Raw genomic sequence first — 24,978 nt, forward strand, 5'->3', positions numbered from 1 at the left:
TTTGTAAATTTTTCCAATCAGTTCAAACTTTTTACCCTTTGGAAATATCTCTAAATTTTGTTTTCATGTTTTTTTTATTACTATTCTTCCCACACTCCCTTTTGGCTTTTCCATGTACATACTACCCCCACACAATAAATTCTCATTTTATAAACTACAAACACGACTTTGTTTTTTATTTGACAATTTCCCCTTAGAAAAAAATTTTTATTAATTATCAAATTATTATGATAACTATTAAATTGGTAAATCAGCCAAATATTTTTTACTAAAGATCAAGAATGCAAATGCGTCAAGCTTTGAACGTCAAAACGTAAGCCTAGTGAATTCTCTATCGTGACACGAAAATTTTCCCGCGCTTTTTTCACCAGCCATTGTTTGGCTATGAATAGAAAGTCTACAATTATCCTTTAATTGATCCCCACATATGTCTTTCGGGAATCCGTGAAAGATTTCGCTACGTGAATTAACATTTCGAGATAAGTAAACGACAGATGCACACCAAATAACTTAACTGTAAATGTGTGGTTTTGCCAAACATCCATATCACCAGCAAACACTGCCAACCACCTACTACATGGAGCATGAAGCACTGAGCAAAGCAGATATCTGAGCAGCTAGAAACAATTTTAACTTTTTACCTAATAGCCCAGTAATTTCTACCGACTCAGTTTCTACTGAAAGAACCATTTGTAGATGGTTTCCCAACGAACTCAGCCAACTTCATGTAGGTCAGCAGAAAATGCAGACATGTCTAACGCTCCCCCCGAGTAACTAAAGTTGTTACGTGCTTCTGAAACAATTGAAAACACAAGTCCAAATTTTGTCCGCGAGGTGCCGTGATCCGAAACACAGTTTCTGAGTTTCACTACTTTCGCGCCAATAGCTTCTGGCATTTTATATACTCTTCAATACTTTAAGTCACGTAATCAATAATTGAATTAGTGCATTAAATTACGATGTGGCATTCCTTCTATCAACACGGCTCGAAAAAAATACGGTAAGAACATTACATACTTATTAAAACGATCCCCTAATGAAGGGCCTAAATATTTATATTTCCCACTGGGTTTCCTTTCAGCCTCAACTTCAATCAACCTCAGCCATTAACTGTGGTGTCATGTCCACCGTTTTAAAAACAAAATAATATCATAAGTATTTAATAATTTTAAAATCTTTTAATCCTTGCTTAAGATTTGACGCTTTTCGTTGCTAGAGCTGTTTTTCTATGTTTTACAATCTGCTTGATGGCTAATATATGACGTAGCAGCTTGGTGCCATGCCATTTACTGTTAGCTGAACATCCTACAAGTTGAAGGTACTGTTTCCACCATCCACTCTTTATTCATCTTCCATATGCAATAGGTTAGAATGCATCTGTTGGACACTGGGCCAATTGAAACGAAAGTTAATGGGGCCAGGTGGTGCATGTGAGCTCCAACAGAGCTTAAGGTAGTATTGCATTCAGCAGCTGCATCAGCCAGAACTACGACACAATGTGAACTTTATGGTAAGATCACAGTGATAGATATTTGAACTAAATGACTTCTGTGTTGTTTCTTCATTTCAATAAGGAAAATCATAATAATTTGCGGGTGATTCAATCTCAACCGGAAAAATTATCGAAGGAATCTAGAGGTTCGGAAGTTCAACCTCAAATGCATTCGCCAACTTCCTTTTCCTTTATAATATCAACGTTGGACTATGTTGCCACCATTTTCAACGAATGGTTTTAGTCCCGTGTTGGAAATTACAGGAACAGTTGCGACTAATACCTCTGGTGTTAGTCGCTTAACCGTTTCTCGTATCACCAGTGCAAAGGGAAACAAAACAGGTAAATATTGTAAGAAACATGAGGTGCTTTAAAATTTAAAAGCAGTGAAGAAAAAGGTGTGCGGGAAACCCTGTTTAATCTACGAATGGCAAAGGGCTGTGTTTTCCATTTCGTAACTATTCCTAGATTGACGCAAATGGAAATTCCGGTTCGCCGCCTAGTAACAGCCGAACAAAACATCAATGGGCGGAGATTTAGACAAAGGTGAAAGTTGTAAGACGTAGTATAGAAAGAGTGCTAACTTTTCTGGCACATCCTTCAAGGCTAGCAACATCAAAGCACATCCAAACATGTTGCGTTCAACATCGGTTCATTTCTAGTTCACATAACTTTGAAATGTATCGTGATCTCAAGTATCGAATGTTCTCTGTCTGTGTTAGACTGTGATTGTTTGAAGACCGGGACTTCGTAGTAAATACGATTCTTTTTTCATTTCTTTTTTCATTTCTTTTTTCATTTCTTTTTTCATTTCTTTAATTTCTAGACAGGTTACCAAGAAATGGTGCTTACATACGCTTTCACGTTGGCCTCTTTGTTATCGGCAATGTTTTGTTCAGTTGGTGGTAACGCAGAGGATTGGCATACGAGTGACAGTGGTTACAAATGGTCCCCGAAATGCGACTTCCCAGGCAATGATATCGGCAAAGTACTTCTCAGCGACGGTACTAAACAACAGTGTGGAAAACTTTGCATTGCCAATCCAGAATGTACCCAGTTTGTCTATGGTTATGAGGATTATTGCTACATGAAAAAATCAGCGATAACGACTTCTCGTTACAACCTTCCCGATCACCCTACTGCACTATGCGGATTCATTCCGTGGAGAGATTCTTCCGAGAACGGTATCTATGACAATAATATATTAAAATAATTATTAATCGTCACGGAAATTGATTTGATAAACATCCTTTTTTTTTTGCGTTCAAGTGAGAGACGACTGGAATACTACCGTAGAAGACGAAGCTACTTGTCGTTTTTATGGCAACAAAAGTGTGATATTCACAACGCCATGTCGCAAAGCCAAAGATTGTGGTATATGGTACGACAGCGTTGCAATGACTCCGGGCACCAAAACCTGCAAACTAATTGACGGAGAGCGAGGCTCTTGTTGTCCGGATCTTCCCCAAAAACAGAAATTTCCCAAAGAAAGTACGCACATATTTCGCAAATTCCCTAGTATTTTGCTGACTGTCACCATTGTTCTTCTCTTCTAGGTCAGCGGCTGACCATGATTCCTTCTAAATGGGAAGAAATTATCGATGCTAATACGACACTTACGATCACGTGTGTCTATGCGTTTGAGGATGAATTTCAACAGAAAAATTTCGCTATTTCATGGGAATTTCCAGATTACCTTTTCAGAAATGCAGAGGTAGAAAATTCAATGTTTCATTTACTAATCGTTGTTTCATTGAATTATTTCCATTTGTTTCTGTAAAAGCTCACGGACGTGGAACGCCGTCTACGTAAGACATTTGACAGAAATATGACCCATATGACATCGTCCATAACTTTGGCGAATACGAAAATCTTTGACACCGGCTACTTTGGGTGTAAGGGCATTCCCTATGGGCACGGACAAACGGGAATAGTACAGAAGTACGTTTTTGTTTATGGTGAGTAAAAAACTGAAATCACTACGATAGATTTGTGAATTGTTTAAACAAGTTTTACTCTTTAGATGGTATCGAGCTAGTCACCATTGCAAAGAATGAATTCTATTTTACTATTCCACACGGTCAAATAGATTTTGAAATTTCATGCAGGCCAACCCATCCTGATGTTAAAGTTTCTTTGATTCACAGGCATCAGTATACTGCTCGAGGCGAAAACTGGCTCGAACCCAAAGTAAAACAAAGAGAAAATAAAAAAATTTACTCCCGCTTTTATTAGAATATAATTCAAACAATTGTTGTAGGTTAACCTTTTAGAAGATCCTAATGCCAATTGGTCCTTTGAACCGAAAGTTGGATTGAAGCTTAAGAAAGCCACTATTGATGATACTGGTCATTATGAATGTAGTGGAAAGATAAACAATAAGGAACATTCGAGGAATTTTTATGTGGAGGTACTAGGTACGAAGCGCATCCGATGAGCCAGTATTATATCGGATACATTTTCACACAGTACTTTTTTTTATACTATAACTAACAGGAATGGAGTTAACAAAATTTGTTGGTGAAGACGACCCATTGATAGGGAGTAATGTTACGTTAGTTTGCCGTATTTACTACAATACCAACATTGCTAAACGTCCAGCGTGGGCCTACCAGATCGGAACTAAGGAAGCGATGCAACTTATTAATGAAACTGATCCTCCTAAAGGTAATAATTCTATGCACTTATTTAATTGTATTTATTGGTCGCTTTACGTTATTTAACGGAAATTCAAAACTTTAGGCATCAAAATCAAGATGGATCGTTTCGATTACGAGGAAAGGACACTTTACGAAAGTCGTTTAGAGTTTGTGGTTGCTGCACCGAGCAGCTACGTCTTTCAATGCCGGGCAAATGAGATCCGCACCATTTCTTTCCGTGTCAAAGGTTTGGGTGTTAACATTCTAAAATTTCTAATAAAAGAATGATCAATTAAAGCTTCCTTTTTGATTTCAGAATCAATTAACAACAATCAGACGTTTATCCGGCTGCAAAATGGAATATCGCAAAATTTGACGTGTGTTGGAACGTTGACAGAAGAAACCTTTCAATGGTTTAAGGTGAACTGTGAGATTAGTTAATTGTTTAATAATGTAAAAATTGATGAACGTATAATATTTCAGGATGGGAAACTCTATTCTGGCTTGTTACGCGTAGAAGCTAATTCTTCAATTTTGCTACTTGAAGGAAAGAGAGAAGAAATCGGTACGTACACCTGTAGACAGACAAACCAATTGTTATCACGAAGATCCGAACGAAGTTTTATTGTATCCTACGACGATGTGAGAAGGGACACGATCGTTATTGCAGTCTCGGTAGCATTAGCAGTTTTATTTGTGGTCGGATTTGCCACCTGTGTTAAACTTTACGTATATAGGGTAAGTGATAATGAAAAAGATATTAGGTTTCTGTATGATCTTATGACTGATTTTTACCTAAATTTTAAATTCAATTGCGGTTAAAAGAAAAAAATGAGAACTGCTGGTGCTTTTAACAGACTTCTTAACGGAAATGTTGATCAATTAAATACCCAGTCACCAATCGAAGAGCAAGTTGAATTCCTCCCCTATGATAAACGGTGGGAATTTCCGAGGAACCGCCTAAAACTTGGTTCGTATTTCTTAAGATTCTGAATAACGCCATAAAATTACTAATGCAATAAACCGCTTGAAAAATTTAGGAGTTGTGCTAGGAACTGGATGCTTCGGCCGAATTCTCAAAGCCGAGGCTATAGGAATCAAAGACACTGATGAAACTGTGAAAACAGTGGCCGTCAAAATGGTTAAATCGGATACAAATGTCGCTGCAATGGAAGCCCTCATTGGCGAATTGAAAATTCTTGCATGTCTGGGGTCTCACCTCAACGTTGTAAATTTATTGGGGGCCTGCACTAAGCGAATAGATAAAGGTATATTATGAAAGACTTCCGCATGTGTGTATCAACGTTTGATACAGTATCTCTTTTAATTACAGGTGATTTATTGGTAATCGTCGAATACTGCCGATTTGGCAATTTACAAACTTACCTGATCAAGCATAGAAACTCATTTATCAATCAAGTAGACGAATTTGGTAATTTAAAAACGGATGGCGAATTAGATAATAATGATACCATGAGGTAATAATAATAATTTAAACCCCATACAGATTGTCAAATTATTAATTTAAAATGCTTAATGTTTCAAGTACACACACAGACAATATTGTAGTGGATTACAATGAACCTCAGTCAAACACATCCTTCCAGATGAATTCGTCCACCGAATTTTTGAACGGATCCGCTTTCAACATTTCATGTGAACCAAATAGCGCAAGTATGTTTCCATTTGCCAGAATTTGCATTTCCGTTGAATGGCTCATTTCATCCCCTGATGTTGTCAGTTGCCAAATCGACAGCTGATCCAGAAGACTCCAAACCTTTTTGGCAATACCAGCAAGATCCTTCTGCAACTTCGGATGGGTCCATGTCAACACGAGACTTAATCTCTTGGGCTTTCCAAATAACTCGAGGAATGGACTACTTAGTTAGTAAAAAGGTAATTGGTTCAGCATATTATTACTTCATTCAACTACCTATCCACGTTTTAATGTAATCCGCAGGTTCTCCATGGTGATCTTGCCGCTCGTAACATTCTGCTCGCCGATGACGGAGTTGCCAAGGTGGCTGATTTCGGCATGTCTAGAAAGCTGTATTATGATGAAAACTATGAGAAAAAAGGGCAGGTATGATAACTAGTAGTAATTAATTAAATTCAATGGCATTAAACAAAAAAGAACGATCTGTTCATGGGCAGGGGCTGATGCCAGTCAAATGGATGGCTATTGAATCTCTGACTGATCGCATCTTTTCCAGCCAATCTGATGTGTGGTCATACGGCGTTCTTCTTTGGGAAATGTTTTCCCTTGGCAAGATCCCATATCCAGGTCAGGATAAACTAATCGAACCGTTTCGTGTATATTATTCAACCATTTAATTTTGACTCAATGTCTATCGCAGGCATGGATGTTGCTCACATACTTCTTAAGGAAATTCTTCGAGGATATCGCATGGATAAGCCAAATTTTGCGCCAAATTTCATTGCCGATATAATGGCCAACTGTTGGAACATGGAGCCGAAAGGAAGGCCAACGTTTAATCAAATGGAAGAAATCATTTGTAATCACATGGAGTCAGTCGTCAGCTCTAGTTACCTTAATATGAATGAACCGTACGTAAAACTTAATGAAGAAAGAAACAACGGAAAGCCTGCGGATCTTTATGGTCTTGCAAAGATGTTAAAAGAAAAAGCCTGTTCACCGCCAACAGAAAATGCCAAACGATACTGGAACTTTCCTGTGCGATTCTCCACAATCTCCAACAATGATGAATAATTTCTCTTCAAGGATTTCCCTTCGAAAAGAGTTTTCTTATCAATAATGTTTTCGTCCCGCATAGCGACGTCTGATGAAAAAGCTTTCTTCACCCGCCAAACGTAAAAAGTTTTATTTGTGTGCTTACCAACGAAGCTCCTGGAAGATATTACGTGGACAAATCACATTTTGCTCTCTGTTTTGCTTCGGATGTAATAGGTATTTGTTTAAACGAATAGCCAAAAGAGCTCAACATTTTCGTTAGCTGAGAGAAATTGTTTGAAGCTAAATTGTATTCGGTTATCAGCTCTAGATATCTTCTTACCAGCGAGGCGTGTGAAACTCGGTGGAAAGTGATGACTATTCAAAAATCCTAAAACAAGAGAACACGGTAAGTTCAAGGTATGTTCGTTTATTTGTTATCACTGAGTTTCGTTGTTTATGTCTCGAACAACTGAGTCGCTTGTATTCCCCCCTCCGTCGTTTATTTCACACTTGCGGTAGGTCGGTATGCGTGTCGGACACAAGACGAATGAAGACGAACGTCATGGTAAGATCAAACAGATATTTCAATTATATGAGTTCACTGTTGTTTTTCGTTTCAGCGTTTTGACAAATTGGGACTGACAACCTCAATCTGAAAAAATATCCATGGAATTTCATGGAATGAAAGTGCGGAAGTTCAACCGCAAACGTATTTACCGACAATCTACCTATGGGTAAATGATGTTATTAACGAAGTAAATCTCGTGTCTGTACGTGATGATTTTTATTTCATTTTTAGGACCCGGTGCGTAAGAAGTTTGGCAACGTTGAATTGCTATTTCCATCATTAAAACCATGGCCTACTATAATAACGGCCAGCAAGCGCTCAATACCCCCTGCGCCTAAAACTGGATTGCCAGAGGGGCCTAATACCTCAAATCGAAGTCCACTTTCTACAGCTTCATCCCACCCATTCCTATTTCTTTTACTTTTTCCACTGATTAGCAATGGTGGAGAGGTACTACTGTCGTAGTACGTTAAACAGAATTGCACTTTCCACTGGTTTTTCCTCTCATTTCAATTCTGGTATTAGTTACCAAACAGTGGAAAGTGGAGCTCGGTTTGGGGTATTAGGCCCCTCTGGCATTTAGTTTTAGGCGCATTAATTATAGTAGGCCATGATTAAACAGAAGACATTCGCCATACTTCTGGCAAAAGGCTAGATTTCCTATTAGAGGTGACAATAATTGTTTAGTTGTTTTATTTGTACCTGTTTCCTTCAACATCTCTTACCTTCCTTCAGACTGCTGTGAATTTAGAGCCTGAACAACACGAACGTTTCGTTAAGACATTTAGTCGATTGGGTAAGACTTAATTATGTGCAAATTGCAAGATTTCGATGAAAATCACATCGAAGTCCTTGATCTCATTTTGAGTGTTGTGAAAATATTCGAACCTTTCAAGTGGTATGCTTGTAATGATGGTGCGCTTATTTGTTTGGTGAGGAATTTGCATAATTGGACGTCTATTACCACAGCATTTGGCAATATTTATGCCCGTGCCCCTAATGTTTTTTTGGCTTGTCACCAATATGGTATTGCCAGGTTCACAACTCGCTATGCGGGTGCTAAATATTTCAATTATAATAGTTGGCTATAAATAAGAAGTAAAATAGACCCGCAGTTTTAAAAGCGTTTTGTAATTGGAAATCTTACTCAACGGCGTTTGCCAAAAGAGAGCTTAAAATGGGCATACACTGCACTTCGTCTTTTATTGATGAACCAACTTGATGATTCAGAAATCACGCTTGTCTCGTCGTTCACCTCAAACATTCCCATCAGGTTTTTTTTTCCTTTCAAACACCTGTAGAGAATGAAAAGTAATGTTGGCTATTGCTAGGTTTACGTCCTCCCGCTGATTACTAGTTCGTGTCACGCACTTTATTCGTAAGAAAATTGGCTGGGAAAATATGCAGGTAATTTATTTGCATTTTTAACAACTTGCGCAAGGTCAACTAATTTCATACACCCGCCATCCTTTACACAATTCGGCAAGCCCCAAAAAACAAAACAAATAGTTTAAGATTCCGCTGAAAGATGACGCTTACTACACAAACAAATAAAACTTCATTCAGCCCGTGCATTGACATTCCTCTGAAAAATAAAATTAGTCAGTTGAAACCATAATAACCACACAAGAACCAATGATCCACACCAAACCAAGGCCAACATATTTTTTAAATTCCTGAACCTACCTGAAAACAACATTAATTATCCGTCGATAGAAATTTCAATGAGCTTTAGAAGAATATATTCTTGGATTTCTCAATGTTTTTCCATGGACGAAATAACACGTTCCGAGTTTCCAAACATTGTGTTAGGGGATGATTTTTTACGAAAAAATTGATCCTCTTAAAACTCGAATCCGAATGCAGAAGCACGCCAGCCATTGCTCAAGATCTTTCTAATCCTTTTTAAGATACCCTGTGTCGTATAAGAAGGGGCAGTTCCGGTTCCGTTTCTGGCATGTTTCGTTATCCACATTACTAGCCCAAACAGTCACACGCACGTTTGTTTTAAGCAGTTCACAAAAATACGAAAAAATATAATAGTCGAATAGCAAATTGTGGTATGTGGTAATTCCTGTCAGAAATCAGAACACGAATGAACCACAGGTTTGACCATGCCGAAAATTGGCAAAATTGTGATAGAACCTAAACAATAACATGATATTGGTTATACAGTTTTAATTGACACGTAAATCTAGCTTTTCGTTTTTTTATGAACTAGCATATTTTTGATTAACAGAAAGTCTGGTTTAGTTAGGAAAAAAAAAACAATTAGGGTTAAACGTAGTTATTAAATTGTCCGCTTGCTGGCGCTGCATTGACGACAGGTAAAAAGAAGGAAAAAGGTAAGTTTTTAATGGTTCGGTTCGCTGAATAGCAGCGGTGGCGGGGTATGCACGCACACACACACAACGGTGAATGTAAAAAACCCAACCTCTCATCATCAACGCCAGCAAACGCTGTACACTGACGGAGGTGGGGTAGGAGGAAGGACACGAAAAAAAGGGCTCCTCTCTCGGCCAGCTCAGTCGGTACCAATCCGTGCCAGCCAACACACATACACCTGACAGCTATTTTGTGTGTGGTGTTTGTGCGCAGGAAAGGGGAAGAAATTCGACACCAGGCAAACAATTGACAAACGATTACTGCAAGATCACAAGTGTTTTTTTGTTTTCCAAAGAAAACCAGAAGTTTAGTTGTTTAGTTTTTTTTTTTGTTATTCCACAGTGTACGTGTGTGGTGTGTTAACGATTGTGTGTCGTCATTCCTCCGACGTACTGGTTTTCACCTGTGAAATCTGTTGCTCATTTCTGTGAGTGTGCGTTACGTTTTGTCGTCTAAAAGGTAAAAAGTGTGCGGATGCGCGGAGGAGTCGGACCAGCCCGACCGATGCTGCCCGAGCGACAACGGACTGCGAATCATGTGGACCAGTGCGACCGGGTGGACCGTAACGAAATGTCGTCTTCAACGTGCCGATCATCATCTTGGTGTTTCGTCTTTGTGATATACGGAATATGTGCCGGCTTGTTGCTATTCTCCACCGCCACTTCCGCCGTCGCCACTGCTGCCGAAATAGACGGCGATAGACTAGGTAAACACAATTAGTTTTTAGCTTTTTTTTTTATCAAAGATGAAATTATTTGGAATGCCGTAAATGTGACCTGAAAACGTGACGAGTTTTTCGTTACCAGTATCAGGAAGTTGATCAATTGACTTGGCTAAAAAAAAAAAAAAAAAAAAAAAAATGCGAGTTCTTGAATATAAAATTACAGATCATTTTTCTTACCAGTTTTGGTTATTCGAGACATGTCGTGAAATTGAGCCAAAATGTCAACTCATTTCGTTTCGAAATTGTAAATCAATTTCCAAGTCCTTTTTTTCTGTGTGTGTGTGTGTGTGTGGGACTTGTCCTCTTTTTTTCCTCGGGTGGTAATACAAGTAGATACAGCAAAAGAAAAGAAAAAAGAAGCCAAAAAAGATACACACCGAGAAAAGTCCACCCTCGCCACGTCGCTGGAAAGTAGGCGGTGCTTTTTCTTTTACTGTAAAAACCCAACCAGAGGGCGCTCCAAAATTCTTTTTTTCTTTTAAATGTTTCAATTTTTTTTTAAAGGGCAAGGCCAAGGACAAAAGCTCTAGGAGCGCATTGGGAATTAAAGAGGATTTTTTCTTCTTTACCTTAATTGTTTTGTTGTATACCTTTAACTTTGCTAAATCCCTTCCCTGCGTTAAATAGTCCTTGGATGGCTTATACCAGTTCGTTCTGAACAACAGAGGATGTTTGGATTGTCCCTGAAGAATGACGATTAACCAAAGAATGAAAAGAAAGTATATCGTCTAGACTTTTTTGATTGGAGATTGGCTATTCGTATTAGCAATCATGTTCTTGAAAGTTGCTTCGATAGACTCGACAATTAGTCTTCTCCAGTTCCGACCGGATTGGTTTGATAACTCTTCAGGGCATTTTTCTAACGAAACTTCACTGCGGGAAAAAAAAGAGATGTTTCGTGAGACAGTTGCCTACTGATCAATGGCGTATGGATTCGTAATAGGATTTGCACACCGTTATATTATGTATGTGGCGATGTACGGCACAGAAGTTTTTATAGTTGCCATTGACAACCACAGATCGATTCGGCCAAACAATATTCAAATTTTTTTGGAATACAGGAAACACTGAGATCGATATCGCGATATTTTTCTTGCTGGTGATAAAAAAACCTGAAAGAAAAAAAAAATTTAAACAAAAGCGTGGCGAATGAATAAAATAGAATAGGACCGAAACGTAGCGGTTATGTAAGCAGGTGAGGCTCTACCGAAGATACTCTCCTATTCATTTTAAGCTTTTTTTGTTTTCCACATTGCGGAAATTTCCCAGTGCCTCTTTCTCTGCTTTAATGGGTGCACTACCCACCCACTCCTGCAAAAAGAGTTTGTTCTGGATTTTTTTGTTTTCTTCTTTCAGTTCGTTCACCCACCTTTCTTTAACTGGGTTGTTCTCATTTCTCGTTCCCTCCTTCACGAATAAATAATTTCGGTTTTTTTCCCTCCTGGATGTTTGCTGAAACTTGGAATATCTCGAAAAACGGCACATCTATTCTTCGTTCACACTTTGCCATTCGGCGAACGTGAAAGAAAATGGTTCTGCAAAGGTCTAGATGGGATCATAACGCCAAATATCCTAATGTGGGAATAAATTTATACGTTAGTGAAACCTACTAACCTCAATTATACGGGCGTTTGATTGCACACAATCAAGTATTAAAATTTGGGCTTAACAATCACTTGCGAAAATCCGGCAGTATATGAAGATTTCCTTAAGTATTTGAAAGCTTAGGTAGAAATGTTGGTGTAATACATAGGATACCATAAAGTAAAAGAAATATGTTTGGGATTTAGCCTATACCTGTTTTTCCTTTTTTTTTTTTTTTTTTTTTTTAATACCTCCGTGTGTCGACTCCGGACGAAGGAGGTTTTTTCTCTTGTGTGTGTGTGTGTACATGTTGGTGCCGCGGGCGCCACACACACACTGATGGTCGTTCACCTCTTCTTCTTTTCTGCTTGGTTCCTTTTTTCATCACCTCTTTCTTTCTCTCCGGTTTCCGACTAGTGTGTTTGTACCCGTTTCGTTATTCATCAAAAATGAGAACTCATCCACTTTACTATCGTTTCTGTGGCCGTTCTTTCATGTCCTTCATTTCTAGATAAATATATGAAAATAACGAATGAAAAAGAGACAAAATGTTACGAAGAAGTAGAGAATTCACGGCTGATTGGATCGGTTGCAACCACAGTCTCTTGTTCGGTTGGGTGTGTGTGTTTGCGTCCTCTTTGCCCGTTCGAGAAGAATGACGCCGTAACCTTGAACTCCACCAGCTTCTACCTACAGAAACGAAACGAAAAAATTTACAATTCTTCATCTTTTACAATCATACACACGAATCCCGAACGAAAAGCCCACTCAAAGATGGCCGCCTTGCCATGACGGGACATCTCGATTCTTTTAGAAATGTTTTTCTTTGCTGCTTCCTTAGTTCGAACAAGAGAAATTCAAAGGAAAAAATGACGGTGCCGCAGGAAAAACCGACCAAAATGGCGAAGGTATTCCCGAAAAAGAACAAAACCGCCTTGCACATGGTATTTCTTCATCTTCTTTTTTGGAGATGACAATCTTTCGTCTTTTCTTGCTTTGGTTTATTTATTTATTATTATTGCACGTTTTGAAGGAGACAAACTCTAAAGTAAAATAAAGAGAAGGGAGGGCAAAGTACCGTAATATCGCTGGCGGGAGTTGGGAGGTGGCACCATGTTCATTTACATCGAGTCACGGTGAACCGGTGAAAAAATAAGTTTCGCCGGCAGAAGGGACAAAGATGGCCGACCATGGCATGAAATCGTATTCTTTCTTTCTCCAATATGTTTCCCTTGTGGAGTATTTTGATTGTTTAATTTAAGCTCAACGTTTCAAAAAAGAATCTTTTACGTCAGGTTATCTCGAACTTGGCGGTTTCTTAATGTTATCAAGAGAAACAACAAAGAAACGAGAAACAATTTTTACGGTCACGACCGTAGAAGGAGATTTGTTTCTCCAAAAGGGTTGGAACATTTGAGGTACGGCTAATGCCTGAAACTTGCAAAGTGGCTCTACTTGTAATTCTTATTTATTCATAAGAAATGGTGGAGATGGCGGAATTGCGCCTTCATTTGTCGATGTAAAAAACTGGTTTTAAAAAAAACTAGTAAGTTTCGAGATTATGCAAACGAGGAGAAGAACTGATCGCCATGAAAGCAGTCAGTAGGTCACATGATAGTGATTCGCTAATCAATTTCTGTAGTTGTTCTTTTTTTCTTTTTTACCAGATAGCCAAGAAGCTTTTTGTTTGGTACAAAACTGTAAATCTTGTTTGAGATACATTCTTGGTCTACTTCCATCTCGATTCACTGTCCCTATGACCTATCAGAAGGACAGCTGTAAGGTATATTTTCAGGCATGTCAACTTAACTTAAATTGTGCTAAGATTATTGAACCACGATTTTGCTTCCAAACAATTAAATGCAAAAAAAGTCTTATTATTTAGCTGTTGTTCAATCTTTTGGCTTGCTGGTCCATTTCCCACACCATTTCTTCCTGATGATGTCAGCATCGTAACACCATGCAGACAGATGCAGGTTGCAGTCCACAGAACTGTGTCATATGAAATTGGTCGAGGGCATTCAACCAGTGGAATCTAGAAAACTTGAATCCTCTGGTCTGTTGATTATCAATGGTTGGGCCAAATTTTTATCTAGGAAATGCCAGCTTGAAATGTTTTGTCTGGTTCGCTAATCATGGTTCACATCCAGCCATGTGATTCTTCTCCCCTCTTTCTTTACCTACCGACGTCACGACACTCGAAAATGAATTGCGTGCTCAAGAAAGATCTATTGCTCGGTCGACGAGAAATTTACGGCACGCAAAAGTGATTTACGTTGTATTTGCTCGCATGATCACGCGTTTGCACTTTGTAAGAGAAAAGTACCCATGGCATCAAATCGTTCAGAGCAGTCACTAAATGAAAACTGTAGACTCCACGCAGAGTACGACTTATTTAGCTGATTTGGACATGGCAATTACAGATCAAAGACCCACTACAACGCAATTGTTCGGCACGGCCAGACGTGTGGCAACCAATAATGCAACGATTGGTGCATGTCGGCCTGGTCAGTTTCGCTGCCATAATGGCCGTTGCATCCCGGAACGTTGGGTCTGCAATCATCACCAAGATTGTCCTGACGCTGAGGACGAACCTGCACGTTGTCGTGAGTCCCATAGTAGTACAGCCACAAAAAAAAACCTACATTGTCACCCATCTTTCTTCCTTCCCTTAAATTTCGTTCATCATTTGCCCGTCCTTGTCTTGTCCGAGTTGAAGTTGACCGATTGTAGTGTGTACATCGCGTGTGCAGTGAAACTCGTTTTCCTCTTTAAACAAAATACTAGGAAAATGGTTTTAAAAAAAAACGACATTTTTTTTCGCCATTGGCTATGTCAGCGTAACATTCCTGTTCCTTCCCCTCCCCCCCCTCTACCGTAACCAAAATGAAAAGTCCGTTTGGCGTGTTGTTTTTTTATATTTTATTTGTGTAACCCTTACTGTTATGTTTTTTTATCGTGGTGTCCTGTTTGTTCGCCATCATAACGGACCTGCTTCCTAGTTCGTTACGTGTGTTTTACCCTCGACTAATTCAATCGCCATGTTGTTTGAATACCATTTGTCTTAAATGGTCTGTCGTCGTCAATTAGGCTTTTCTAGTTAATTAGGTACAGCCCTACGTGCGTGTTGTAGTCCGTTGCTCCACCCCGTAATATTAATTATTAATTTTTCTTGTTTATTTTTGCATGCAAAACAAAAAGCTCCGCCAGATTGTCCGACCGGCTCCTTCACGTGCGGCCGCTACGTCTTCAACCAGACGTACTGTCTACCGTCGTACCAACGGTGCGATAAGGTGGTAGACTGCGTCGACGGCACCGACGAAGCGGATTGCGGTCAGTATTCTTCCCCCCTTTTTTTTTTTTTTTATTGTTATCTTTAATTTCGTAATTTTTACACATGAAAAACTGAAAATTTCCTTCATCCGCTTGCTGTTCTTACGTGTAATTTGCAGAATATGTTAGTCGCTTCTTTTTTTGCGGTTGTTTCTCTTCCCCCCCCCTTTGCTTACGTGTTGTGTGTAACGTTCGTGCATCATCTCTGGTCACGCAAAGGGTGAATCTTTTTTGTCGTGTCATGTCTGAGCTTTATTTTTTTCCCGCGGGGGATTTTTCGAACGTGAATCATTTCATTATGAAAACATTCTCTTTTTTTTTTTTTCTGAAAAACAGGTTACCGCCATTGCCAGAGCAAGGATTTCAAATGTTCCAGCGGAATTTGCCTTCCCAGTGAAAAGAAATGCGATGGATTCATCGACTGTCGAGATGGCGCTGACGAGATAGGCTGCAGTTTTGCCGCCAACGTCACTTCCTGTCACCTGGACAAGTTCCGCTGCGCCAACGGCCAGGGCTGCTTGGAGACGAGCCGCAAGTGTGACCACCGGTCCGACTGCGCCGACGGCTCGGATGAAGTCGATTGCAGTCAGTATCCCCTTCATTCTTCGCCTTATTTTTTATTTTGTTTTTTTTTTTACGATTTTTCATGCTTATGAGTTTTTATCTTGTGGTTTTCCCACCACACCCATCTTCCGTCCAATCACGAAATTTTTTTCATAACTGTTTGACCAGGGGGAAAATGGCTACGCTGATAGTTCATTATTTATTAACGTTGTCTCGTGCAGATTTCCCAGCGTGTCACAGCGGTCAGTTCCGGTGTGACAATGGACTGTGTTTTCCGAATCGGTGGCGTTGCGATGGTTTTGCCGACTGCGCTGACAATTCGGATGAAGCCAATTGCACGCTGATCGGATGCCCGGACAACAAGTTCCTTTGCCCTCAAGGATCGCCCACTGGCGGGCCGAAATGCGTTGAGCGCACCAAACTGTGCGATGGCCATCGCGATTGTTCCGACTTTGCCGACGAAAAAGTGGAATGCTGTAAGCCAACTCGAAATTTCTTTAAATCCATTTCTTTAAATCTTGTTACGTAAAATCTGAGAATGTTGGGAAACGGGCCGTGAATAATGGCTCCGTTGCCGAACCCCATGACGGCCTGAATTCATTATTTTAATATATATTTCCATTCTATTTTTTTTTTCCTGTTCGCTTTGTGCCACGGACGAACAACAGCCAACCATCTTTGTTCCAGCATCGGCTGTGCCCATCAATGCCGGCCATCGCCTGAAGGCGGCGTCTGCATCTGCGCCGAGGGCCAAGTCCTTTCCAGTTCGGATAATCGGACATGCTCTGGTATGTTTTTTCATCTTTGCCTTCACTCTTCTTTATTGATAAAAAAAACTAAACTTGATTTTGTCCTATCGAGCACAGATCGCGACGAATGCAAGGAATGGGGTTTCTGCGACCAAATGTGCACGAACGTTGATCGCAGTTTCAAATGCTCGTGTCAAGACGGTTATGAATTGATCGATGGCAACCAATGCACGGCATCCAATGCCAGCCAATTCCGGCTCTATTTTGCCCACCATCAACGGGTCGTCAAGATCGACGCTACCGGCCAATCCGTCGAGGTGAATAACTTTTTCTTTCTTTTTTAATCACGCTGAACAGAGAAAAATGTGTGAATCACGCTAACCTTGAGGGGGGGGGGGTTCAGCGAAGGGAGAGAAATCAAAATTGCGTTTCGCACGATTTCTGTTTCGGTGTAGTGTACACCACTTGCTGATTAGTGTGGGGTAGATCTTGTTTCAGAAGAACCGTCCGCCTTCTTCTGCCCGACAAGGCTACAGGGCGGATGCGATCACGACATTTTGCGCTGTTGCCGTTGTTACATCTGTGGACTGTGACCTTGAAACGACCCTCGTGACTATTCGTATATTATATTTTTTTCCTATTTCAAAAAAGAATTATTATTTTTCGAAAATGATTTGGTTCTTCCACTCCTGCTAGAAATCAAAAACAGGATCCGAAAGAAAACATTTCTCAAAAATGTTGTTTCAACCCTCAAGACACAAGATGGAGTTTTATTTTAACGACTCCTTGAGTGAGCTCTTCTGAGAATAGATATCGGCTTTCTCGTACATTTGATACGTGGGGATTATTATTATTCTTTTTTCCTGTGTTTTTCTTTTGAAATGTTTTTCACGACTTTAATTGCTTTTTGATGTGTGAAAAAAAAAACAAAAAAAAAACAACAACAAACAGATGGTGTCGAATTCGACTTCCGCCGGAGGATTGGATTATCACTTTAGACGGGCAATGCTTTTGTGGTCCGACTTGGAAACGCGGAAAATCTACTCGCTACCGCTGGACAACAATTTGTCAGCGGACAAAGTTTCGGCGACGGCGACAGGTGGCCGCGAGAGCCGATCGAGTTCCAGTTCGGACATTTCCGTGCCCACCGCTTGGCTACCGACGGCCATCGCGGTTGATTGGATCGGCGATAAACTCTTTGTGGCCGATGCTCTCGGCCAAAAGATCGACGTCTTCGAGCTTGACGGCCGTTGGCACGCCATCGTCATTAGCAACAACATGTCGGAGCCGACGGATTTGGCTCTCGATCCCACACAGGGTCTCATGTTCGTTTCGGAGAACAGCCGCATCTTCCGGGCCAATATGGACGGCTCGAAAATGAAGGATTTGGTTACCGACGCCATCTACAAAGCATCCGGCTTGTCCGTCGATTTGCCGACGAAGCGCATCTTTTGGTGCGATTCGCTGCTCGACTACATCGAGACGGTCGATTACGAAGGGCGCAATCGCTTCCTCGTGGTCCGCGGTGCAGCCAACGTTCCGGCCGCTTCGCGACTGGCCGTCTTCGAACGCAGCGTTTATTGGACGGACGGCACCAAACAGGGCGTTTTATCCGTCAACAAATTCAAAGGTACAAACGTCACGATTTAAGAATTTAAAATTGAATTTTAAACGATACGAAAATAACAAATGTTGCAGGAGAATCGACGATCCAAAATATTTACCGGATGAGGAACGTGACCAAAGAACCGAAAGCCATCCGAGGAGTCCATCGATTACTCCAGCCGCAACTGGCCAATCCGTGCGGGACCAATAACGGAGGGTGCCAGCATTTGTGTATCGTCTCGCAGCGCGCCGACGGCCAAGGTTTGGGCTTCCGATGCGCCTGTAATGTCGGTTACCGGCTGGCCGATGACCGGATGTGGTGTTCGCCCGTCGAGGACTTTTTAATGTACTCGCAGCAGAAATTCATCAAGGGACGCGTCATCTTGCCCGTCTCTGAAGGGTTCGACGATGCCATCTCGCCCATAGTCTCGCGGACGGCCCGTTTCGTCGGTCTCGATTTCGACTCGTACGATGACCACATTTACTACTCTGACGTCATCCTAGACGTCATTTACCGCATCCGGCGCAATGGAACCGGCCGTGAAAACGTGCTGGCCTCGCAGAACGAAGGCGTCGAAGGCTTGGCGCTCGACTGGGCCTCTAAGAACCTCTACTACATCGACAGCCGCAAAGGGACGTTGAACGTCCTCAACACCCGCAATTCGACTTATCGGCGCACTCTGCTCCGCGATTTGAAACGGCCCAGGGCCATTGTTGTCCATCCCAACAAGGGCTTCATCTTCTACTCTGAATGGGACAGGCCGGCCAACATTAGTCGCGCTTATCTCGACGGAACCCACTTGATGGTCTTCCGCAACATCCTGTTGGGCTGGCCCAACGGACTGGCCATCGACTTTGAGACGGACCGAATCTACTGGTGCGATGCCCTGCTGGATCACATTCAACACGCGAAACTTGACGGAACGGATGTGAGGACGATCAGTTCTCGTCTGGTCCGTCATCCGTTTTCCCTCGTCGTTTTCCAGGACATTATTTACATAACCGATTGGCGATTGGACGGCATCGTTCGCATGAATAAAACATCCGGCGAGAGCGAGAAAGTCATCATTCAAGTGCAGGAGAACAATCGCCTTTATGGCATCAAAGTCTATTCGAAAAAGACTCAGGTACCAATCGATACGTTAGTTTCAACTATTGGCCACCACATCCGCAATTTTTTGATTTTGATTTTTTTTTTTTTTTACCAGAACATCATTGAAGGCCATCCGTGCGCAGCCAACAATGGCGGATGCGAGAAACTCTGTTTCCCCATTCCGTCCAATTTGACCACTTCTGGATTGACGCCCGAGTGCGGATGCCCTTACGGAGAGAAGCTCTCACCAGATAGGAAGACTTGCATTTTGGATCCGGGCTCGGAGCCGCCCGTCCAGGCTTGTCCCAACATTTGGGATTTTACGTGCGACAACCAGCGATGCATCCCCAAAACGTGGGTCTGCGACGGCGACGATGATTGCCTGGACAATTCGGATGAAAATCAAAATTGCACCAAGCCCACTTGTTCCACGGACGAGTTCCAGTGCACGTCGGGCCGTTGCATCCCCAACTCTTTCCGCTGCGACTCTGACAACGATTGCGGCGATTCGTCTGACGAGACGGGCTGCGTCAACGTCACTTGCGACGCGTCCCAGTTCACTTGCGACAACGGCCGCTGTATCCCGCCCACCTGGAAATGCGATTCCGAGAACGATTGCGGAGACGGCAGCGACGAAGGAGGTATAAATCAATTTCAAATTCCCGTTTTCATTCGCGTTGAGAGTTGCTGAAACCCGTTTTTTTTTTTTTTTTTTTTTTTTTTTTTTCTGGAACACAAAAAGATTTCTGTGCCGAAAGGACTTGCGCTTATTTCCAGTTCACTTGCCCGCGTTCCGGCCACTGCATTCCGCAATCGTGGGTCTGCGACGGCGATAACGATTGCTTCGACAACAAAGACGAGGAAGGCTGTCCGCCCATCACGTGCTCGGCCCAGCAACTGAAATGCGGAAACGGGAAACAGTGCGTCCACGAATCGTACAAATGCGACGGCATCCCCGACTGCGACGACGGCAGCGATGAAGTCGGCTGCCCGTCTCTGGCTCCCGACCAGTGTAACGAGGAGAAGCAGTTCAACTGCGCCAGGTCGGGCGTCTGTATCCCGAGGGCGTGGCACTGCGACGGCACCAAAGACTGCGAAGACGGATCGGACGAGCCGTCGACTTGCGGCGAGGTCAATTGCGGCAAGGACTACTTCAAGTGTAATAACTCTCGTTGCGTCATCAACACGATGGTCTGCAACGGCCAGGATGACTGCGGTGATGGATCGGATGAAGACGACCGACACGCCTGCACTCGACCACCTTTCCAATGCCCTGCTGGACAGTGGCAGTGCCCAAGAGTCACCGATCGCTGTATCAACATGACGCAGGTATTCCATCCGCGCAATTAATTTGACACGGAAAAGTGCGTCAATTGAACGATAGATGGCGTTCGTCGTCGTTCGATGCGCTCTCATTTTGGCTGGACTTGCCTTTTTAATGTTTTCCGGCCTTTTTCTTATCTGTTTAGGTTTGTGATGGCAACAGAGATTGTCCTAGTGGTTCGGACGAAGGGCCCGGTTGCGACGTCAAGGACTGCGACGATCACGGCGCTTCCTGCTCTCACGGATGCCAACAGACGCCGGCCGGCCCGATTTGTCTGTGTCCGCCAGGTGAAATTCTTCTGGCCAACGACACGAAAGTCTGCGTCGACCTGGACGAATGCCAATTCCCCGGCTCTTGTTCCCAGTCGTGTAAAAACACGAAGGAAACATTCATCTGCTCTTGCTCCGACGGCTACCTGTTGCATGACGACAAGCGCACCTGCAAGGCCGTCAACTCTAGCAGCGCTTTCTTGCTCATTTCCAACCGTCGATCCCTGCTCGTCTCTGATTTGAAAGAGAAATCGATCGAAGTTGTTCCAGTCGAAGTGGAGAACGTCGTCGCTTTGGCCTCTGACACCCATTCCAACGTGCTCTACTGGTACGACATGAAGACGAAGAAGATCTTCCGCAAGGAACTCTCTGGAACGCCCCAGCCCATCATTAGTAGCGGAGCCGATCTGATTGAAGGCCTGGCCCTGGATTGGATCGCCCAGAATCTTTACTGGGTCGATTCCAGGTTGAATACGATCGAAGTGGCCCGTGAAAACGGGTCCAACCGGATGGTTCTCTTGTCGAAAGATATCGACCAACCTCGTGGAATCGCCCTGGATCCCAGTCCCAATGCCCGGGTCCTCTTCTGGACCGATTGGGGAGACCACCCCCGTATCGAGCGAGTCAACATGGACGGTACCAACCGGACGAGCATTTTGACGAGCAAAATCTTTTGGCCCAACGGCCTGACGCTCGACTTGCCCACCAAAAGGGTTTACTTTGCCGATTCCAAGGTGGACTACATCGACTATTGCAACTACGACGGAACTGGAAGGCGACAGGTTTTGTCCGGGAGTCACTACCTACTCCATCCTCACTCTTTGGCCGTCTTTGAAGACACGGTTTACTGGACCGACAGGCAGCTGAACCGCGTCCTCTCTGCCAACAAGTTTAACGGAGCCAATCAGACCGTCTTTTCGCATTTGGTTTCGCAGCCTTTGAGCGTTCTCCTCCATCATCCGTCGTTGCAGCCGCTGCATCCAAATCCGTGCGCCAACGCCACCTGTGGGCATCTTTGCTTACTATCTCCAATTTCCCCCACTGGCTACACGTGTCGCTGCAGGCCTGGATATCGCCTCAATCCCGTCGGCTCTTCCGGCCAGTGTATCGAGGAAGAGTCTCCGTACTTGATTTTGATGAAGGGATCTCAGATCATCGATCTTAGTCTGACGCCCAACAGCGACAGCGACAACAGGGGAGGCCGTCTGACTCCGGTTGTGGAGGTTGGAGCCGGCCGCGAGCTGGATTTTGACCGTAAAGGCGAAGCCCTCTACTGGATCGAAGTCTTGGAAGGCGACGAAGAGAACGGAACCCTTTACAAGATGAATTTGGGCGGTGGAAACAAGACGGCCTTCCTCAGCGAGCTGGACACGGGCATCGTCGGCGCTCCCTACACTTTGGCCTTTGACTGGGTCGGCCGGAATCTCTACCTCGGCAACAAGAAGGCGTCCAACATTGAAGCCATCCGCGTCGACGGCAAGACGAAACACCGCACCGTCATCCTGTCCAACGACGGAACGGACGTTTCGGTGGCCAAACCGCGGGCGATCGCTCTCGATCCCTACGAAGGCAAACTCTACTGGCTGGACGAAGGCGGTTTCGGCATTCCGCGCAAAATCTCCAAGGCCAACATGGACGGCTCTGAAGTCCGCAACCTGTTCACCGACATTGGCCAGCCGCTGTCGTTGACGATTGATTTGGCCAACAAGCAGCTCTACTGGAGCACCATCAACGAGGCGGAGATTGAAGCCTCGGACGTCGAGGGCAACAACAGACGCAAAATCATTTCCAGCGGAATCAACAAGCCCGTCTCTTTGGCCGTCTTCGAGAGCCGGATGTACTACATGGACACGGTTTACGAGGAAGTTGCCCGCGTCGATTTGCCCAACGGAGACAACAAGCAGATTTTGAAGAACAACCAACCGGACCTCAAGACGTTCCGGCTGTTCCACAAACGCTCGACGCCCGACAATCATCCGTGCGCCATCAACAATGGAGGCTGCGAGCATCTTTGCATCCCGTCGACGTCCAACACTCGCGTCTGCCGCTGTTCTCTCGGTTCCAGGAAAGAAGGCGAAACTCGTTGCGTTCCTTACAAATCCTTCACCATCGTTTCCCAGTTGACTCTGACTCGCGGATTCTCACTGGAAGACACGGCCGCCGAGGGCATGATCCCCATTACCGGAGCTGGACACAACATCCTTCACGTCGACGTCCACTGCGCCGAAAACTGGATCTACTGGGTGGAATTCAACAAGGACAAGCTCAACGGAATTTTCCGCGTCCGTCCCAACGGATCGGAATTGACGCACGTCATCAGCTCCGGCATCGGCTCTAACGGCATTCGAGGCTTGGCCGTCGACTGGCTGGCCGGCAATTTGTATTTCACCAACGTCTTCCCGCACGAAACTTACATCGAAGTGGCCCGTTTGGACGGCAGCAAGCGCATGGAACTGCTGCGCAGCACCAAGGAGTCGCCCCGAGAGCTGGCCGTCAACCCCATCAAACGCTACCTGTACTGGATCGACAACGGCCAGTTCCCCGTCATCGGGAAGGCCTTGCTGGACGGGACCCAGTGGACTCCCCTGGTGACGTCCGGCATCAGCAGCCCGAGGGATTTGACTGTGGACATGCAGACGCACGACATTTACTGGGTGGACTCGCGTGAAGACGCCATCCAGCGGATTTCGTACACGGGCGGCAACCGACAGCTCATCCGCCGCAATTTGCCCAATCCGATGGGCATCGCTTTGCTCAAGGGCACCGTTTACTGGGTCGATCGCAATTTGGGCTGCATCTTCCGGGCGTCGAAACAGCCGGGCAACACGACTCTGCCCGAAAAGGTCAAGACGGGCCTGGACAATTTGCGCGATGTGGCCATTTTCGACATTTCCAATCAGCCGCAAGGTGAAACGCCCTGCTCCAAGGGCCCGGACGCCGGCGGATGCGAACAGCTTTGCTTCGCTTATCCGACGGATTCGACGTCGCCGACACCATTCGGCTTCCAGTGCAAATGCGCCACCGGATCGCTGCAGGAAGACGGCCGGACTTGCGGAACTCCCAAGGAATACCTGGTCTTTGCCACTCGCACGGAAGTGCGGTCCGTCTCGCTGGATCCCAAGGCCCTGAGCGCTCCGTTTGCACCGCTCGTCAATTTGTCCAACGTCGTCGGCCTGGATTTCGACTACGCTGATCGCCGGTTGATCTACACCCAAATCCGTCCGGATGCCCGGATCGCTTGGTTCAATTCCGACCTTCCCAACTCGTCCAACGCCACTCTGATCAAGTCTGGACCCATCAATCCGGAAGGCATTGCTTACGACTGGACTCACAAGAAGATTTACTGGACCGATTCGGCCAACAGCAGCATTTACGCCATGAACTTGGACGGAACGCAAGTTGTCAATATCGCCCGTGTCGACCGTCCCCGGGCCATCGTGCTCCATCCGTGCAGAGGTTACATGTTCTTCACCGACTGGGGAAGGTCAGTTGTGAATTTCAAAATGAACCGGAAGGAAGAAATGAATTTACATCAATTTACATTTGGTTTTCGTTAGGTTCGGACCGAACGGAAAGATTTTCCGCGCTACAATGGCCGGTACTTTGAAGGAAGCCATCATCAGTCAAGATTTAACTCAACCTAGCGGTCTAGCAATCGATTACGACGACGATATGCTCTACTGGACGGACGCTGTCCGCGAAAAGATCGAGCGCTCCAACCTGGACGGAACCAATCGCGAAATCCTCATCACTGCCACCATCTACCCGTTCGCCATCACCGTTTTCGGCAATTTTATCTACTGGACGGACCTGCAACTGCGTGGTCTCTACAGAGCCGAGAAACACACGGGCGCCGACATGATTGAACTCGTTCGCCGGTTGGACGATTCACCACGTGATCTACAGGTTTTTAATTCTTAAATAAGTAATAATCATTTTCAGAAATGTCTAATG

At 43.9% G+C, this 24,978-nt stretch overlaps 2 protein-coding genes and 1 long non-coding RNA gene across 5 annotated transcripts in view; 2 read left to right on the forward strand and 1 right to left on the reverse strand.

Annotated features, from left to right (window-relative positions):
* Window positions 1–1,585: 1,585 nt before the first annotated feature.
* On the forward strand, window positions 1,586–7,105 carry LOC130699527 (mast/stem cell growth factor receptor kita-like). 2 transcript variants are annotated; one of them, XM_057521795.2, is made up of 21 exons: window positions 1,795–1,834; window positions 1,961–2,038; window positions 2,098–2,245; window positions 2,319–2,676; window positions 2,762–2,983; window positions 3,049–3,206; window positions 3,276–3,450; window positions 3,516–3,682; window positions 3,753–3,909; window positions 3,989–4,159; window positions 4,235–4,378; window positions 4,448–4,551; window positions 4,615–4,869; window positions 4,957–5,101; window positions 5,172–5,399; window positions 5,465–5,609; window positions 5,678–5,805; window positions 5,873–6,027; window positions 6,092–6,214; window positions 6,286–6,415; window positions 6,489–7,026. In XM_057521795.2, the coding sequence occupies exons 4-21, from the start codon at window positions 2,334–2,336 to the stop codon at window positions 6,860–6,862; spliced, it is 3,324 nt and encodes a 1,107-aa protein (XP_057377778.1). In that variant the 5' UTR covers window positions 1,795–1,834; window positions 1,961–2,038; window positions 2,098–2,245; window positions 2,319–2,333; the 3' UTR covers window positions 6,863–7,026. The 2 variants fall into 2 exon arrangements, with proteins under 2 accessions (XP_057377777.1, XP_057377778.1); XM_057521794.2 differs by lacking the exons at window positions 1,961–2,038; window positions 2,098–2,245 and having other exon boundaries at window positions 1,586–1,834; window positions 2,319–2,336; window positions 2,392–2,676; window positions 6,489–7,105.
* A 3,148-nt stretch (window positions 7,106–10,253) lies between these two features.
* Window positions 10,254–24,978, forward strand: part of LOC130699524 (low-density lipoprotein receptor-related protein 2-like) — a 103,092-nt gene continuing 88,367 nt past the window's right edge. For both annotated transcript variants that reach the window (XM_059495656.1, XM_059495655.1), the window contains exons 1-12: window positions 10,254–10,485; window positions 15,289–15,420; window positions 15,757–16,005; window positions 16,206–16,460; window positions 16,653–16,772; window positions 16,851–17,050; window positions 17,685–18,363; window positions 18,432–19,465; window positions 19,547–20,072; window positions 20,174–20,760; window positions 20,901–24,508; window positions 24,582–24,930. In XM_059495656.1, coding sequence (XP_059351639.1) covers window positions 10,254–10,485; window positions 15,289–15,420; window positions 15,757–16,005; window positions 16,206–16,460; window positions 16,653–16,772; window positions 16,851–17,050; window positions 17,685–18,363; window positions 18,432–19,465; window positions 19,547–20,072; window positions 20,174–20,760; window positions 20,901–24,508; window positions 24,582–24,930 — 7,971 coding nt within the window. The remainder of the gene's footprint in view (window positions 10,486–15,288; window positions 15,421–15,756; window positions 16,006–16,205; window positions 16,461–16,652; window positions 16,773–16,850; window positions 17,051–17,684; window positions 18,364–18,431; window positions 19,466–19,546; window positions 20,073–20,173; window positions 20,761–20,900; window positions 24,509–24,581; window positions 24,931–24,978) is intronic.
* Window positions 12,390–13,336, reverse strand: LOC130699559 (uncharacterized). Its single transcript, XR_009003465.2, has 3 exons — window positions 13,166–13,336; window positions 12,662–12,773; window positions 12,390–12,594 (listed from the first exon to the last, which is right to left on the reverse strand). It is a non-coding gene; the product is annotated as an uncharacterized LOC130699559 (long non-coding RNA).

The sequence above is a fragment of the Daphnia carinata genome, chromosome 6 (assembly GCF_022539665.2).
Source record: "Daphnia carinata strain CSIRO-1 chromosome 6, CSIRO_AGI_Dcar_HiC_V3, whole genome shotgun sequence".
NCBI lineage: Eukaryota > Metazoa > Arthropoda > Branchiopoda > Diplostraca > Daphniidae > Daphnia > Daphnia carinata.